This window comes from Manis javanica, chromosome 15 (assembly GCF_040802235.1).
Source record: "Manis javanica isolate MJ-LG chromosome 15, MJ_LKY, whole genome shotgun sequence".
Taxonomy (NCBI): domain Eukaryota; kingdom Metazoa; phylum Chordata; class Mammalia; order Pholidota; family Manidae; genus Manis; species Manis javanica.
In genome coordinates this window covers 86,432,107-86,448,807 of record NC_133170.1, presented here as the reverse complement: position 1 = coordinate 86,448,807, position 16,701 = coordinate 86,432,107, and the positions used below count along the sequence as shown (strand labels likewise).

Genomic DNA, 16,701 nt, shown 5'->3' with positions numbered 1-16,701 from the left:
GACACAGAGTCAGTGAATGGATAAAAAACAAGACCCATCTATGTGCTGCCTACAAGAGACTCACTTCAAACCCAAAGACATACACAGACTGAAAGTAAAGGGATGGAAAAATATATTTCATGCAACTAACAGGGAGAAAAAAGCAGGAGTTGCAGTACTTGTTTCAGGCAAAATAGTCTTCAAAACAAAGAAAGTAACAAGAGATAAAGAAGGACATTACATAATGATAAAGGGGTCAGTCCAACAAGAGGATATAACTATTATAAATATCTGTGCACCCAACACAGGAGCACCTACATATGTGAAACAAATACTAACAGAATTAGATGGGATTATAGAATGCAATGCATTCATTTTAAGAGACTTCAACACTCCACTCACTCCAAAGGACAGATCAACCAGACAGAAGATAAGTAAAGAGTCAGAGGCACTAAACAACGTATTAGAACAGATGGACCTAATGGACATCTACAGAACACTCCATCCAAAAGCAACAGGATACACATTCTTCTCAAGTGCACATGGAACATTTTCAAGAATAGATCATATACTAGGCCACAGAAAGAACCTCAGTGAATTAAAAAATGTTGAAATTGTACAAACCGGCTTCTCAGATCACAAAGGTATGAAACTAGAAATAAATTACACAAAGAAAAGGAAAAAGCCCGCAAACACATGGAGGCTTAATAACATACTCCTAAATAATCAAAGAATCAATGGCCAAATAAAAACAGAGATCAAACAATATATGGAGACAAATGACAACAATAATTCAACAACATAAAAATCTGTGGAATGCAGCAAAGGCTGTGCTAAGAGGGAAATATATTGCAATACAGGCCTACCTCAGAAAAGAAGAACAATCCCATATGAACAGTCTAAACTCACAATTAATGAAACTAGAAAAGGAAGAACAAGTGAGGCTGAAAGTCAGTAGAAGGAGGGACATAATAAAGATTAAAGCAGAAATAAATAAAATTGAGAAGAATAAAACAATAGAGAAAATCAATGAAAGCAGGAGCTGGTTCTTTGAGAAAATAAATAAAATAGATAAACCCCTAGGCAGACTTACAAAGAAAAAAAGAGAGTCTACACACATAAACAGAATCAGAAATGAGGAGGAAAAATCACTATGGACACCACAGAAATACAAAGAATTATGAGAGAATACAATGAAAAATTATGTGGTAACAAAATGGATAACCTAGAAGAAATGGACAACCTTCTAGAAAAATATAACCTTCCAAGACTGACCCAGGAAGAAACAGAAAATCTGAATAGACCAATTACTAGCAAAGAAATTTGAATTGGTAATCAAAACTACCTAAGAACAAAACTCCTGGACCAGATGGTTTTACTGCTGAATTTTATCAAACATTTAGTGAAGACCTAATACCCATCCTCAAAGTTTTCTAAAGAGTAAAAGAGGAGGGAATCCTCCCAAACTCATTCTATGAGGCCAGCATCACTCTAATACCAAAACCAGGCAAAGACACCACCAAAAAAGAAAATTACAGACCAGTATCCCTGATGAACATAGATGCAAAAATACTCAACAAAATATTAGCAAACCAAATTCAAAAATACATCAGAAAGATCATCCATCATGATCAAGTGGGATTCATCCCAGGGATGCAAGGATGGTACAAAATTTGAAAATCCATCAACATCATCCACCACATCAGCAAAAAGAAGGACAAGAACCACATGATCATCTCCATAGATGCTGAAAAAGCATTAGACAAAATTCAACATCCATTCATGATAAAAACTCTCAACAAAATGGGTATAGAGAGCAAGTACCTCAACATAATAAAGGCCATATATGATAAACCCACAGCCAACATGATACTTAACAGCAAGAAGCTGAAAGCTTTCCTTTAAGATCAGGAACAAGACAAGGATGCCCACTCTCCCCACTGTTATTCAACATAGTCCTGGAGGTCCCAGCCACAGCAGTCAGACAACACAAAGAAATAAAAGGCATCCAGATTGGCAAGGAAGAAGTCAAACTGCCCCTGTTTGCACATGACATGATACTGTACATAAAAAACCCTAAAGAATCCACTCCAAAACTACTAGATCTAATATCTGAATTCAGTAAAGTTGTAGGATACAAAATTAATACACAGAAATCTGTTGCATTCCTGTATACTAACAATGAACTAGCAGAAAGAGAAATCAGGAAAACAATTCCATTCAAAGTTGTATCAAAAAGAATAAAATACCTAGGAATAAACCTAACCAAGTAAGTGAAAGACCTATACCCTGAAAACTACAAGACACTCATGAGAGAAACTAAAGAGGACACTAATAAAAGGAAATGCATCCCGTGCTCATGGATGGGAAGAATTAATATTGTCAAAATGGCCATCATGCCTAAAGAAATCTACAGATTCAATGTAATCCCTATCAAAATACCTACAGCATTCTTCAATGAACTAGAGCAAATAGTTCTAAAATTCATATGGAACCACCAAAGACCCCAGATAGCCAAAGCAATCCTGAGAAGGAAGAATAAAGCAGGGGGGATTACACTCCCTGACTTCAAGCTCTACTACAAAGCCACAGTAATCAAGACAATTTGGTACTGGCACAAGAATAGACCCATGAACCAGTGGAACAGAATAGAGAGTCCAGGTATAAACCCAAGCATATATGGTCAATTAATATACGATAAAGGAGCCATGGACATACAGTGGGGAAATGACAGCCTCTTCAACATCTGGTGTTGGCAAAACTGGACAGCTACATGCAAGAGAATGAAACTGGTTTATTGTCTAACCCCATACACAGTAGTAAACTCGAAATGGATCAAAGACCTGAATAAGTCATGAAACCATAAAACTCTTAGAAAAAAATATAGGCAAAATCTCTTGGATCTGCCATGTAGTAGACTTCTTTCCAAGCCACTACATACACAGTGGGTTCACTTTTTATAGGTTGCAAAGTATTGCAGTTACTGGTAAAGCTGTAGAGAATATTTTTGTAGGATATATTAGTGTAAATTACATTTCTAGGTCATAGGACATTTAATTAAAATTTATAACTGCTATATGGCTTATGAAATATTGATTCTCTTCAACTCTGTGAATATTCATTCTTTCACACTCTTGCCAACCTTAGATATTAATTAAATTTTTTTTACAAAGTTGAGAGAAAAATGGCACTTTGTTTTTAATAGCACATCTTTATTAGTGAGAATGAATATCTAGTTTTTTCATTGTGTATGTTTCATTTGTAACAAAGCTGGGGTAAGTTTGGCAAAATGTAAAGATCTGACAGTTGGGTGTTGGATGCTTGAGTGTTAGGATGCTCTCCAAGTTTTATGTATGTTTATAATATTTCATAATAAAAATGGAAGACTAATTAGGTCTCCTGGAATTTCCTTTTACCCTTTCCCTTCTTCCCTTCCCCGCCGGCCAAGGTGACTTTCACTGTCCCCTGGCCACACCTGATGGCAGCTTCACGTGTTTCAACCTAATTATTTGTCTCCACAGCCTGTGAGCTCTGGAAGGTGAGACTTTATCTTGTGTATCTGACTATTGTCAGAATCTAGCACAGTGGCTAGTGAGTAGTATGTGTTCAACGCTTAGGGAATGAATGTATGAAAACTACTTGCTCTGAAAGTTTCAACTTCCCTTTTCTATACTATATGCCACTGCATTACAGTGCTCACAGCATTGACCTGCTACTTCAGATGGGTTTGTGATAATTCTGAGATAATGGCACAGATACAAGCAGAGTGTTATAAGCAGACGTTGTGGAGAGAGAAGACATATTGGAAAGAGAGGATAATACTAGGAAAGTTAACACAAGAGATAGGTTAAATATACTACGAATTATCAGCCTGAACATGAGAAATGGCTTAGGACCCCTCTTGTTCTTTCGCTGTGTCTAGAATAGCTGTGTCCCCTGGAAATCACTGTTTGTAGCGGTGATCTCAGTTTATAATGATCGTGGTGGTTTTCTTTACTAAAGTGTGTGTGGGGGCAGAACCTTGTCTGCCTTATTTTGCTTTGTGTTCCTAAAGCCTGGCACATAGTAGGTACTGGATATGCATTTGTTGAAAGAAAATCAGTTTGCTTTTCTAGCAAGATTCTTGCCTTTGTTTGTTATCCTAATTTTAGCAATTGTATTGAGTCATTTGTGCCAAGTTCCCAGCAGTGGAGTCTGCCAGTGTTTGGTTGTTGTTTGTGGTGGCGAAAGAGATGCTGAAAGAACAAACAGGCAGGTGTTTTTAGCAAATGAAAACTTGTTATAAAAACCTCAGTATTTGAAATGCCCCATGATTGAATGCGTTTCCCTTAATTGTGTGTGCTTGATTTTACTCTTTAGCCCAACTCCATAGCCGCCAGGGTATAATTCACTTTTTAAATCCTCCCTTAACCTTTTTTTTACTGTGGCACAATATATAGAGTATACAATTTCACCATTTTAACCATTATTAAGTGTACAGTTCAGTGGCATTAAGTCCATTCACATTGCTGTGCAATCCCTACCACCATCCATCTCCAGAACTCTTTCATCTTCCCAGAGTGAAAGTCTGTCCCCATTCAACAGGAGCTCCCCAATTCTCCCTTAATTTTAACCAAAAGGTTCACATTTTTATTGATAAGTGGCTGAATCCATTAGAAATAAGATTTTTTTTATGTGTGTCTTCTCACAAATTACAAGAGTCAAACCTGTGTGTATTCAAACAACATAGGCAGTGAAAAGCGAAGGTGGTTTCCATGCCTTGGAGATAACCAGTAAGTTTGGTATATAGTCTTCCAAAATAGAAAAAATGTGAAAATTATAAAGTTGTATTTCTTAGACTTGTGATAAAGGTGACTCTTCAGTGTAATTGGGAAGGACAGTAGAACTTGGGGAATGCTCCCGAAGAACTTGGGCGGCGGGGGGCAGGGCGCCACGTTCTTTACCTGAAACTTTCTTTCCTTCAGGATCAACCTGAGGCCTACTGCCTTTGACTTCTTTGAAGAAGAAGTCTTTAAGTCTCATTGTTTTTACCTCTTTATCTTGGGGACAGTTACTACAAATTCAGGGTTGGAAGGGCTGTGGTTGGGTATTTCTGTAGAAATGAGATTTCCTTTTGACTGAATTTCAACCCAAATTACTTTTCTCTGCAGTAGTCCTGTTCTGTCTCAGGAGGTAACTTTCTTGCCCTAGGGCTCTAGGTCAGAGTGTCTCTCTGGCGAGTCCCTGAGGTAGTGCTTTGTAGCACAGCGGGCCTGCCCCCGCCACGGCTGGGGGCCCGGGCGCGGGTGCCCCGTGAGCACTGCCCACTGTTGGCATTGTTTTCCGACCTGTAACCTAGCTGGAGTGGGAAGGGACTTCATTGTAATGACAGTATCAGTATGTAGGTTCTATTTTTTTTAATACTTTTCATGATAATTGTAAAGTGATGTTTTGTTTTTTTGTTATGTGTGGTTTTGTTTATTTTGGTGGACTCACATGGGACATTAGCCACCACTTAGTTCATCCTTTCAGTGTTCAAATGAAATTGAATTTCATACAACTCGGTGTTGTGGTTCAGAACACAGGCTTTATTCACACCTGCCTCCATCATTAATCAACACCGTGGCTTTGGGAAGATTTCTTAGCCTAAAAGTCTTGCGCTGCGTGATTGTAAATGGTACATAGCATACTTGCCTAATGGGTTAGCAGGGAGATGAGATGAGGCGACCTGGTGTCCTGCGGCCTGTTCCACTCAGCAGCCAGAACTTCCAGTGTGTGCTAGACTCTACTGAAGAGGCAGACAGATAGTGTGCCTGCTTGCGAGGAGTTCATGTCCGTACGAAGGGGGAGGGGAGCGACAGAGTAATGGTGATGAATAACACTAGCAGCGTGGACAGCTCATCTGTGCGCTCTCCAAAAGGTAGTGGTGATTTTTAACAAGTAGTCTCTGATCTTTGTTGCTAGTGTAAACCTACACAAAGGCACAGGTATTAAAGGTCCCAGTCCGTAGCAGCACGCTTCAGGCTGAGCAGAGCAATGTCGAGAAACAGAAGGGCCTCGTGTGCAGGCTGGGGCAGGGGAGTTCTGCAGAGACGGGCATAGCTCTTCATAGGGGTGCTAGAGTTTCTTGAGTGGTTTTTCATTGACGCATATCTCATTAATAGTCTTTATTCAAGCCAGGCACTATGTATAGAATAGCCTTTGGAGAAAGGCACCTGATTTCAGTTTACACACATAAAAGCCATCATCTACCTCCAAAGAGGTACCAGACCTGTTGGCTTTTTATTAACCTTAGACTCACCAAGAAATACTCAAACTGGCTTAGAAATTCATTTAAATTAGGTGTAGACACACTTTATGAGATGTAGGGGAATGCTTTAAGCAACAAGTCTTGGCTAGTTCGTTCTTTCTGTCGCTTTTAGAGAAACCAGTTTCTGTGTCTTCTCCTTCATGTCTCCTCCCCTCCTCCACCTCTCCAAGACCTCCCTCCTGCCTGTGGGCTTACCTGCGGGCTGTTCTTCTGTGGGCCCCTCGCCCATTCCCAGTGGTCTCCTCCAGTCCGTATCCCTCACGGCAGCCTTCCCTCCCCTGGCGGTGCCCGTGTCCCTGGGCGGTCTCCTGGCCTCCAGTATGACGAGCCTCTTGAGGGCTGGTTCCCAGCCCACTGGGAGCGCCTTGGCTCTGCTGAAAGCACAGAGATGCGCACCTCAAAGTTGTTCACCTCAGAGTCACTTAATGTTAACTTTTTTCTAAACTCTCATTTAATTTTTCCTCCTTTTGTTAGACCTTGCTGAATAGTGGGCCAGATCTAATCTATGTTAGAGAAGAAAAATCTGCCTTAGTCAAATGTTTCTTTTCTGTTTAGCTCCAAAACCTGGGAATTAATCCAGCCAACATTGGATTCAGCACGCTGACCATGGAATCCGACAAGTTCATATGTGTCCGAGAGAAAGTTGGTGAGCAGGCTCAGGTAGTGATGATTGACATGAGTGACCCAGCGGTACCAATCAGATGGCCTATCTCTGCAGAAAGTGCCATCATGAATCCAGCCTCTAAGGTGATAGCTCTGAAAGGTAAGCCTGATGGGACTTTTAGAATAGAATTTTACGTCACTTTACCTGGTTGCCTACCTTCAATATTAGACAAGTGTCTGTAAACTCTTGGCAAAGTGTCACCAATAGTACTAAACTTAATTCCTAATGTTTTAGCAAAAGCTCTGTTTTGCATGCCCCGCTGAGTAAGCTCTGTGCCTCATTGCCCATACTGCCAAGTGCATGAGACGCATCAAGTGATCTTAGTGATGTTTTTGGCTTTTCTGCATTTTTCCATTTTTTGGAGACATTTTTCTAGTATGTCATTTGATGTTTGGTGTTCTTGGTAGGTCTCGGAGATGACCAGCACTTTGGTCTTTCTGTTCCTCTAGCACAGCTCTCGCGTACCGGTATATAGTGTGGACCTTCCGGGCGGGGGGCGTGGAGGGAGTGATAGGATAGCAGAGAGAACACAGTGCTTACATGTCATCAGCCTCCCCCAGCCAGGGAGCACCAGGAACACACCTGAAGCTGACAGGTTGGGTTTATTCCTTGTTCCAGAGAGGGAGAATGCATGTGATGCCGAAATGGGGGTGGTCACAGTAAGAGGCCGCTGAAACCTTTTATAGGACTTGGGCTTTGGTGATTTGGGGCATGGTCTGCGGAAGTAGGAGATAGCTGTAGATAAAATGCTGTCAGAAACTGGGGTTGATTTTATGATTGGGTGTCTCCATAAACCCTATCTATGGGGAAGGGCAGACTAGAGTGAGGATAAAGGTATCATTGGTAAAGTAGTAGTCACTCATTTTATCCAAGATAGGGGCTGTTTCATATTTTCTGGGTTGCACAGAAACCTTGTTTTTTGTCTGTGCTTGAATAAAATTCTGAAGTGGCCTTGCTTTGCCTCACTTTATTGTGGACTCAGAGGGACCTTGTCTGAGGTTGGTGTTCTCTGAGGTCATTCATGTCTGCTAGGAGGGCAGCATGGCTACCTGTGAGGGCCAGGTCAGCTTCCTGAGGGCGGGGCTAGCCCTTTATTTTTCTTTCCTTGTCACTATTCATATGAATTGCTTCACCTGTAACATTTTTGAGTGTCGTTTGCTTTTGCATGCAGAGTGTGAGGCTCTGGAACCAAAGTGACAATTTTCAAGCTTGGTCCTGTTTTTCCTGCACTGCTGTGGCCCTAAGAATGACCCTTGCACACCTTGGCAAGTGGAGGGTGTACAGTGTACTTGAAAGACCCTAGGCCAAAGTGAGCAAAACTCTGTTTTTTATTTAAGGGTATTTGTACAGCGATAATTGAATCACACTTTTATTGTTACACACACTTAGCTATTTTATAGGTGCCAGTGTGAAAGCATAAAAGCGAAGTCAAGAGGCCCAGTCTTCAATCTCGAAGACCCCCCGTTTTGGCTGGTGATGTCTCATGATCGGACCCCTTTTCGAAGAGTCTCCGTTTGCATGTATCCTCATACCTGTGAGAGCTCCTGAGGTGCTCAGTACGAACTGTCTGCAGTCCTGATGTGCCTTATAGCTTTTATTTTGTCCCTCATCTCCTGCATTACTCTTTCCTCTTATGTTTAATTGATTTTTTATGGGAAACAAATTCCTTTCTCATTTTTTTGTGTCTATTCTATAGCTATTTTCTTTGTGGTTGCCACGGGAATTATATTTAACATCTGAAGTTATAACAGTCTAATTTGAATTTATGCCAGCATAATATCAAGAACATACAAAAATTCTGCTCCTTTACATCTCCATCCCCATCTCTTTCAGTTATTCATGTCACACAATTACATCTTTTTAAATCATGTGTCCAAAAACAGACTCATTCATCTCTTAAATTATGTAGAAAACAAGAAGTGTATTTACAAACCAGTTATAATAACACTAGCTTTTAGACTAGTAATTTTTTTGAATGTTTAGTCTATTAAATCATGCAGAAAACAAAAAGTAGAGTTATAGGTCAAGGTTACAATAGTATTAGCTTTTGTAATTACCCATGTACCTTACTTCTGTTGAGGTCTTTGTTTCTTCGTGTGGCTTTGAGTCACTGTCTCGTGTCCTTCCATGTCAGACTGCAGGGCTCCCTTTAGCGTCTCTTGCAGGACAGTTTCAGTGGTGACAAACTCCCTCAGCTTTTGTTTATCTGGGAATGTCTTGATTTCTCCCCCATTTTTGAAGGAAAATTTTGGCAGATACAGGATTCTTGGTCAACAGTGTTTTCTTTTAGTGTGTTATAAATTCTTCTTTAAATTATTTTCTGCTAGATTCTGGAAATTCAATTGATATTTTTGTATATTGACCTTATATCCTAGAGTATTGTTATATTCTACCTGTTGATTCTGATAGTGGTGTTGTAGGTTTCTAGATTCTGTAGGATTTTCTTTTGAACAATCATGCTGTCTATGAATAAAAGATGGTTTTCTTCTTTTTTGGTTTTTATGCCTTTTACTTTTCTTGCCTTATTGCACCGGCTAGGGTATGTGGTCAGAGTAATAGTCCTTGTCTTGGTCCTGATCTTAGGGGGAAGCAGGCTCTCATGTTAGCTCTAACTTTTGCGTATAGATACCAAAATCAGAACTCATCTTTTTGTCAAAGATAGAAACAATATGAGTCTTGTCAGGAAATGGATGCCAAAGCCTTTTGTCTAGAACCATGCTGTCATGTTTGGACACCAGACACATAATTTGATTCAATTTAGGTTTAATTTAAATTTAAATTAATTAATTATAGTTACATAAAAGTAAAATTTCAGTTCCTGCAATATGTCTTGCTGCACGCATTACGAATGCCTAATAGCTGTGTATAGCTGGTGTTCTCTGTACTGGGCAGCACAAGTACACAATATTTCAGATACTGTAGAAAACTCTTTTTGACAGCACTGGTCTAGAATTTAAGAAAAAATATGTGGAGAAGCTGGTTTAATTTGAAGGGATGGTTGTGCCCTTTCCTGAAAGTCAGAGACCCTGACAGAGAAGAGCATCTTTTGTTTTGCTGACCTATCTGAAAAAATGCTTTAAAACTAGAATATTCTAAGTCTAACCAGCCTTAAACTGATTCTTTTGATAGTTGCTTCAGTAGAACTGATTGCCGACTGTTATTCATACATCCATAAATATTCATATATTTTACCATCTTCTGATGAATGGTCTAATGCATAGGAGACTATTCTCAGTATTTAGACATCAAAATATGGTTAATTACTACTAAGACAGCTTTTTTCCCCTCTTAATCAGATTAGTTGTCAGTAGTACAACTTAAAGTAATATTAAAAGGATTCAGAATTAAAAGTGTAAGAGCTTGTCTTTCGGTTTTTTTATTTATCTTTCTCTTATCTCCATTACATTGAATACTAGCTGGGAAGACGCTCCAAATATTTAATATTGAGATAAAGAGTAAAATAAAGTCTCATACAATGACAGAAGAGGTGATCTTCTGGAAATGGGTCTCCATGAACACTGTTGCCCTGGTGACCGAAACCACAGTCTACCACTGGAGCATGGAAGGCGACTCCCAGCCCGTGAAGATGTCTGAGAGACATGCCAGTCTGGCAGGGTGCCACATCATCCACTACCGGGCTGACCGCTACCAGAAGTGGCTGCTCCTTGTTGGCGTCTCAGCTCAGGTAAGCTTTTGGCTACCTTCAGACCCTGGTCTGATAGACCCTAGTCCTAATACTAAAGTTGGGATAGGTGTAAGGCAGAAGAAATAAGCCCAGGAGTGAAAGAAACAGAGGTTACCAAGAAATCCAACCTTTGGATCGTTGAAGAATTTTAATTCAGCAGTGGCCCATTAACTACTTCTGTCAGGTTACTGATATCCATTCCTCAAACTTTATGGAAGTTTTGAGAAACGAATTGTTGAGGAATTGTGTAGAGCCACTTGGAACCTATAGGTTTATTAGAAATTAGTTTTGGGGCTCTATTTTGGGGCTTTAATGGAATGTTACCCGCTCATGCCCTTTTATAAAGAAAGCAGTAACTTTGTGCCATGCTTCCTTTTTCTTTATTCCTGGTGGCTAAACCAGTCACCAGATAGTTGAGAACTACAGGATGTTTAGCCTTAGACCTTTATTGGACAGTCCGGGCCATTGAATGGTCTTCCATAGCCTAGTGGGGAAGGTATGACTGCAGGATTCTAATTCATAGAGAACGGTCAAACATTTGAAGAGAGTGCTGTGGGAGGTTTAAGAGAGTCTCTTTAGTCAGGGAGGGTCCACAACAGAGGGGGCCTCTGAGCTGCATTTTGCCAGCTATAAAAGCATACTTTGGGAGGAAACTGTGTGCAAAGGCATGGAAGCAGAAGAGAATGGCTCTTTCTGGGAGTCTGGGGTTATCCACTGCGGCTGGTACCTGTAGGGTTCATTAGAGGCTGCCAGAGGTACAAGGCTGGAGAGATGGTTTGGGGCAAGACTGAGGTGCATGCCCCGACCTGCAGGCAGTGGAACATCTGCAGCAGGTCGTAAAGTGGAAGTGATAGGATTCATTTTCCTTCTCAGTAGTGTGGTGGAGTAGAAACAGTGCCATCAGCAATGTGGAGGGGGCCCCACCATGAAGACTGGCGGCTGAGAGGCCATCTGGTGGACAGATATGGATGACAGGGCGCACCGTCTGCGCCGGAGTAGGGGGATCCGTGAGGGAGCTGAAGAGCCGTCAGAGATGGAAGCGGTGCTTCTCTCCACTTTGGGATTTTCTTCCTCTCTTGAGAAATGAGCCATCTGTGATTGAGATGGAGGTAGTGGCATTGGAGATGAACAAGATAGGCAAAAGTTGAGATTTTAGAGATGAAGTGGCTAAAACTTGGTGATGGATGGGATGTCTGTCGGGAAAAGGAGAGTTGGGTGACGGCTGAGCGTCTGTCTCAGAATGGGGCAGAGATGAGGGAGAGCTGAAGTGCCTCGGCTCTCATCCTTCCGTTTCGGTGACGTACTGATGAGCTTGTCTTCCCAGGTGGTTTGGGAGTTCTTTGCTATAATTTAAGAGACTTGCTGAAGAATGACAGAACCTTTCAGTGACAGGCCTGTGGCTTCCAGTGAGCCTGTTATTTCTTCTTGTCAGAGCTTAGAGTTAAGCATATTTGTAGGAAACAGCATGTCGCATCTGGAGTAACAGACTTTCCCATTGCTGCCACACATGAAGTGACATTCTAGTGGTGTCAGCCTTACAGGGCTTGTTTGGGTCTGATTGTCAAGGTCCCATAAAAGGAGTGATGTTACACCCAGGACATTTTCTGCGGCATATCATGTATGGCGTGATTTACTCTTTGGAGGCACTAACCCTAGTTGAGATGCTATTTATGGAGCTTTTCTCACATGGAAACTCTTCTTTGGCTCTCCACGGGAGGGTCTGGGTGTTGCTGGCCCTTTATGGTGGACAGAGGTTGCAGACAGTTCAGGTGTTGCTAATGGAAATGAAGACGGGGACGTTTGTGGTATGAGGGGTGAGGAGTGTACCTTACGCAGAGCCTAAGGATGCTTTTGTGAGAGAGTCACAAACATCTGTGCAACAGATGCTGTCACCTGAGTTCTCAAGGTGGTGTGGGTGTGAAAAGGAAGAACGGATTTGCTCTGACTCTATGGGGCCGAGGGGGGAACCGGAGGCTCTCCTCTCACAGCTTCTCGCTCTTCCTGAGTCATTGGAAAAGCTGTGCTTGTTTGAGCTTGTGCTGCTCCCAGAAAAAGGACTCTGAAGTCACCCCCCACCACCGGGAAGGAAAGCTGCTCTCAGGGCAGCTTTCAGTGCTCCTCCCCTGTTGCCCAAAATACTTTTTGCTTTTGAATTCCCTGTTTGTTCCATGAAGCTTCATCTTTGTACTGACTCTGGTATGGAAATGTGTTTGTTCCCCCAGAAATGATGTCTGAGAAGTTGGACAGAAATGGAGTTTTGAGCAGAGAATTATAAAACTAGATTGTAGTTATTTCACTCCACACTTTTTACCTGCTTATAATACTTTTATTAAAAGCCTTTTACTCCAATTTCACTAGAGTACTTCAACTGTTATTTTATTCTTCTAAGCCAGAGGTCAGCAAATTTTTTTAATAGTAAATTTTCTTGGCTTTGTGGGCCAAAAAAAACTATGGTCTCTGTCACCACTACTCAGCTTTGAAGTTGTAGTTCAGGCAGCCTGTAGACAAGTAAATGAATTGGCATTTCTGCATGTCACTACAACTTTATTTACAAAAATAGGTGGGACAAACCATACAGAAACTAAAAGAATTACTAGAGAATACTAGGAACGTTGTATGTCAATAAATTAGATAATTTAGATGAAAGGACTAATTCTAGAATGACATGGATTACTGAAAATGCCTCAAGAAGAAATGGAAAATCTGAATAGGCCTGCAAGTTATGACATTTAATTAGTAATGGAAAAACTACCCACAAAGAAAATCTCTGACCCAGATGGCTTCACTTGTTAATGCTACCAAATAGCTGAAGAATAATTAATACTAACCCTTCACAAACTTTTCTAAGACATAGAAGAGGAGGGAACACTTCTCAATTCATTCTAAGAGGCCAGCAATACCCAGATACCAAAACCAAAGACATCCCAAGAAAACTACAGACCACTACCTCCTATGAGCATAGACATAAAAGTCATCAACAATATGCTAGCAAACTGAACCCAGAAACATATAAAGAGTTGTACACCATGACCAAGTAGGATTTATCTCAAGACTGCAAGGTAGGTTTAATATCCAAAAGATCAATTAGTATAATATACAATATTAACAAAAGATGAAAGCCATATGGTCCTCTCAACAGACATAGAAAAATCATATGACAAAATCTAACACCTTTTCTTGATAAAATTGCTCAATAAACTAGGAATAGAAGGAACTTCCTCAACTTGATAAAGGGCATCTATGAAAAACACAACTAACATCTTACTTAATGGTAAAAGAAAGTTTTCCTTCTAAGGTCAGGAACAAGCCAAGGATGTCTACTCTTGCCACTTCCGTCCCCATTGAACTAGAGGTTCCGACTAGAGCAATTAGACAAGAAAGAAAAAATTAAAGGCACCCAGATTTGGAAGGAAGAATTGAAATGATCTCTCTTCACTGAAGACATGGTCTTAGTATATTGAAAATCCTAAGAAACCCAGTAAAAAACTTCCAGAACTAACAAACAAGTTCATCAGGTTTGCAGAGCACAAGATCGAGATACGAAATTCAGTTATGATCCTACACTTGCAGTGAACAATCCAAAAATGAAATTAAGAAAACAATTCATTAACAATCACATAAAAAAATAAATAAAATACTTAGGACCAAATTTAACTAAATTACATAACTTATACTCTTAAAATTACTAAACATTTTATTTTTGTTGAAAGTAATTAAAGATCTAAATAAAGAGAAAACCATCCCATGTTCATAGGTCATAAACTTAATAGTTTTAGGATAGTCCTATTTGCCAAACTGTTCAGTGTAATTCCCTATAGAATACCAGCTAGTTCTTTGTAAAAATTGACAAGCTGACCCTCAGATTCACGTGGAATCCAAAGAACCCAGAATAGCCAAAGTGGGGGCGCACCTGCTCTCCCCGATTCCAAAGCTTCCGCAGTGATCGAGACGGCGTGTCACCGAGGTAAGAATAGACATTTAGATCGATGAAATGAAATTGGGAGTCCAGAAATGTATCCTTAAATTTATGGCCGATTGGTTTTTTTATAAGAATGCCAAGATAATTCAATGGAAGAAAGAACAGTTCGTTCAGCAAATGGTTTAGGGATACTGGATATCCCTATACAGAAAAACGAAATTGGACCTCTGCTTCTCATCATACTCAAATATTAACTCAAAATGGATCGGACCTAAATGTAAAAGCTGAAACTGTAAAACTCTTAGAAGAAAACAGGAGTAAATTTTATTAAGACCTTTTTTAAGCAAAAACATCTTAGATATAATATCAAAAGCACAAGCAATAAAAAATAGGTAAGTTGGACATTAAAATTAAAATACTATGTGGACAAATGATACCATCAAGAAAATGAAAAAATAACCTACTATTTGGAGAAAAGATTTCAAGATCATATATTTGGTAAGGAATTTGTATCCAGAATATATAAAACTCTTAAAATTCTATAATAAAAAGACATAAATCCAGTCTTCAAATGGATAAGTGATTTAAACAGACATTTCTCCAAACATGATATATAAATGGCCAATAAGCACATGAAAAGATACTTCAACATCATTAGTCATTGTGGAAATGTAAATCAAAAACATAGTAAGCTATCACTTCACATCCACTAGGATGGCCTTAATCAAAAAGACAGACACTGAAAAGTGTTGCCAAGGGTGTGGAGAAGTCGGAACTCTCATACACTGCTGGTGGGGATGCAAAATGCACAGCTACGATGGAAGGCGGTTTGGCGGTTCCTCAAAAAGTTAAACGTAGGAATTCCACTCCTAGTTATACACCCGAGAGAGAGGGAAACATCCACACATATCGAACCTCAGCCGGATCAATGGAGTAAGGACCTCTGAAAATCTGTTCCTCCGTGAAAGCAGTGAGAGCCCTGGCAAAAATTGTCAAAATCAACTTTTTCAGAACTCAGGAAATTGACTGCAGGCTTGGTGGCATTTGAACTTGCCCTGTTCCCATCCCCGTCTCTCCAGCTTTGTGATAGCCTTGAAAACCAACAGCTCCACAAATTGGTGAAATCAAGCAACCAAATAGCCTCTGAAGGAGGCAGAATGGTTTAAAGTTTCTCCAAATGTACCTTTCTGAGATAAATGTCATTATTTGACTTGTCCAGCAGTTTCTTGGAGATCTCCATTCACAGGACTTTTCTTTAGTTGATTTGACTCACTCCTGCTCAGTGCAAACAGCCTTATCTCCTGGGACATGCGTTATCAAACCATCAGCAGCAGCTGTTTAACATCACAGCTGCCTGAAGGGATGATAGCAGTTGAGGCAAATCAGCTGAGCAAAAAAATTAAAAAGAAAATCTATAGAATGCGATGATCATAGGGGCTTTCAAAGACTCAGCATATTCTTGGGAATCTAGAAGGCCAGTGCATGGTTCAGGCTGTGTGCATACCCTAGAAAGAATTGACAAGGCTCTAAGCTCTTATCTCTGGTTGACCTTGAGTGTCTGATAAGGCCAAGGAAGAATTGTAAATTTCCCACCAGAGGATTGAAGGCATATCTTAATATACACACAGCCTCTCAGCAAAGGCTGAGATTCAAGGAACCTCTTTCAGATCATTAACTGACCAGTAAGCTGAGACCTCAATGACCACATGACAAAGAATTTACTTGCTAGAATTAGTTCAAGAGATTTCCTAAACAAGCAGCCATGATAAACCTAAGGAAGGGGGGAGTATCTGATTTCAAGTTGTCACATTGTATTATTTAAAATGTCCAGTTTTCAACAAAAAAAGTAAGATATGCAAAGAAACAAAGTATAGCCCATACTCAAGAAGAAGAAAAAAGGCCATCAGTAGAAACTGTTCTGAGGAAGCATAGACATTGGAGTTTCAAGACTTTAAGTCAGCTATTTTTAAATGTTTTAAAAAACTCATGGAAACCATGTCTAAAAGAACTAAAGGAAAGCATGAGAACAGTGTCTCACCACATAGATTATAGCAATAAAGAACTAAAAAATATAAAAAAATAACAGAGCCGTATAGATCTTTGGGACACCATCAAGTGGACTGACATACACATAATGAAAGTCCCAAAAGGAGGAGAGAAAGTCC

The 16,701-nt window shown here is 40.1% G+C and overlaps 1 protein-coding gene across 1 annotated transcript in view; it reads left to right on the top strand.

Moving 5' to 3' along the window:
* Positions 1–16,701, top strand: part of CLTCL1 (clathrin heavy chain like 1) — an 82,570-nt gene that overhangs the window by 9,131 nt on the left and 56,738 nt on the right. Inside the window, 2 exon segments of the mRNA XM_073223147.1 lie at positions 6,824–7,031; positions 10,349–10,617. Of these exon segments, the coding sequence (XP_073079248.1) occupies positions 6,824–7,031; positions 10,349–10,617 (477 nt within the window).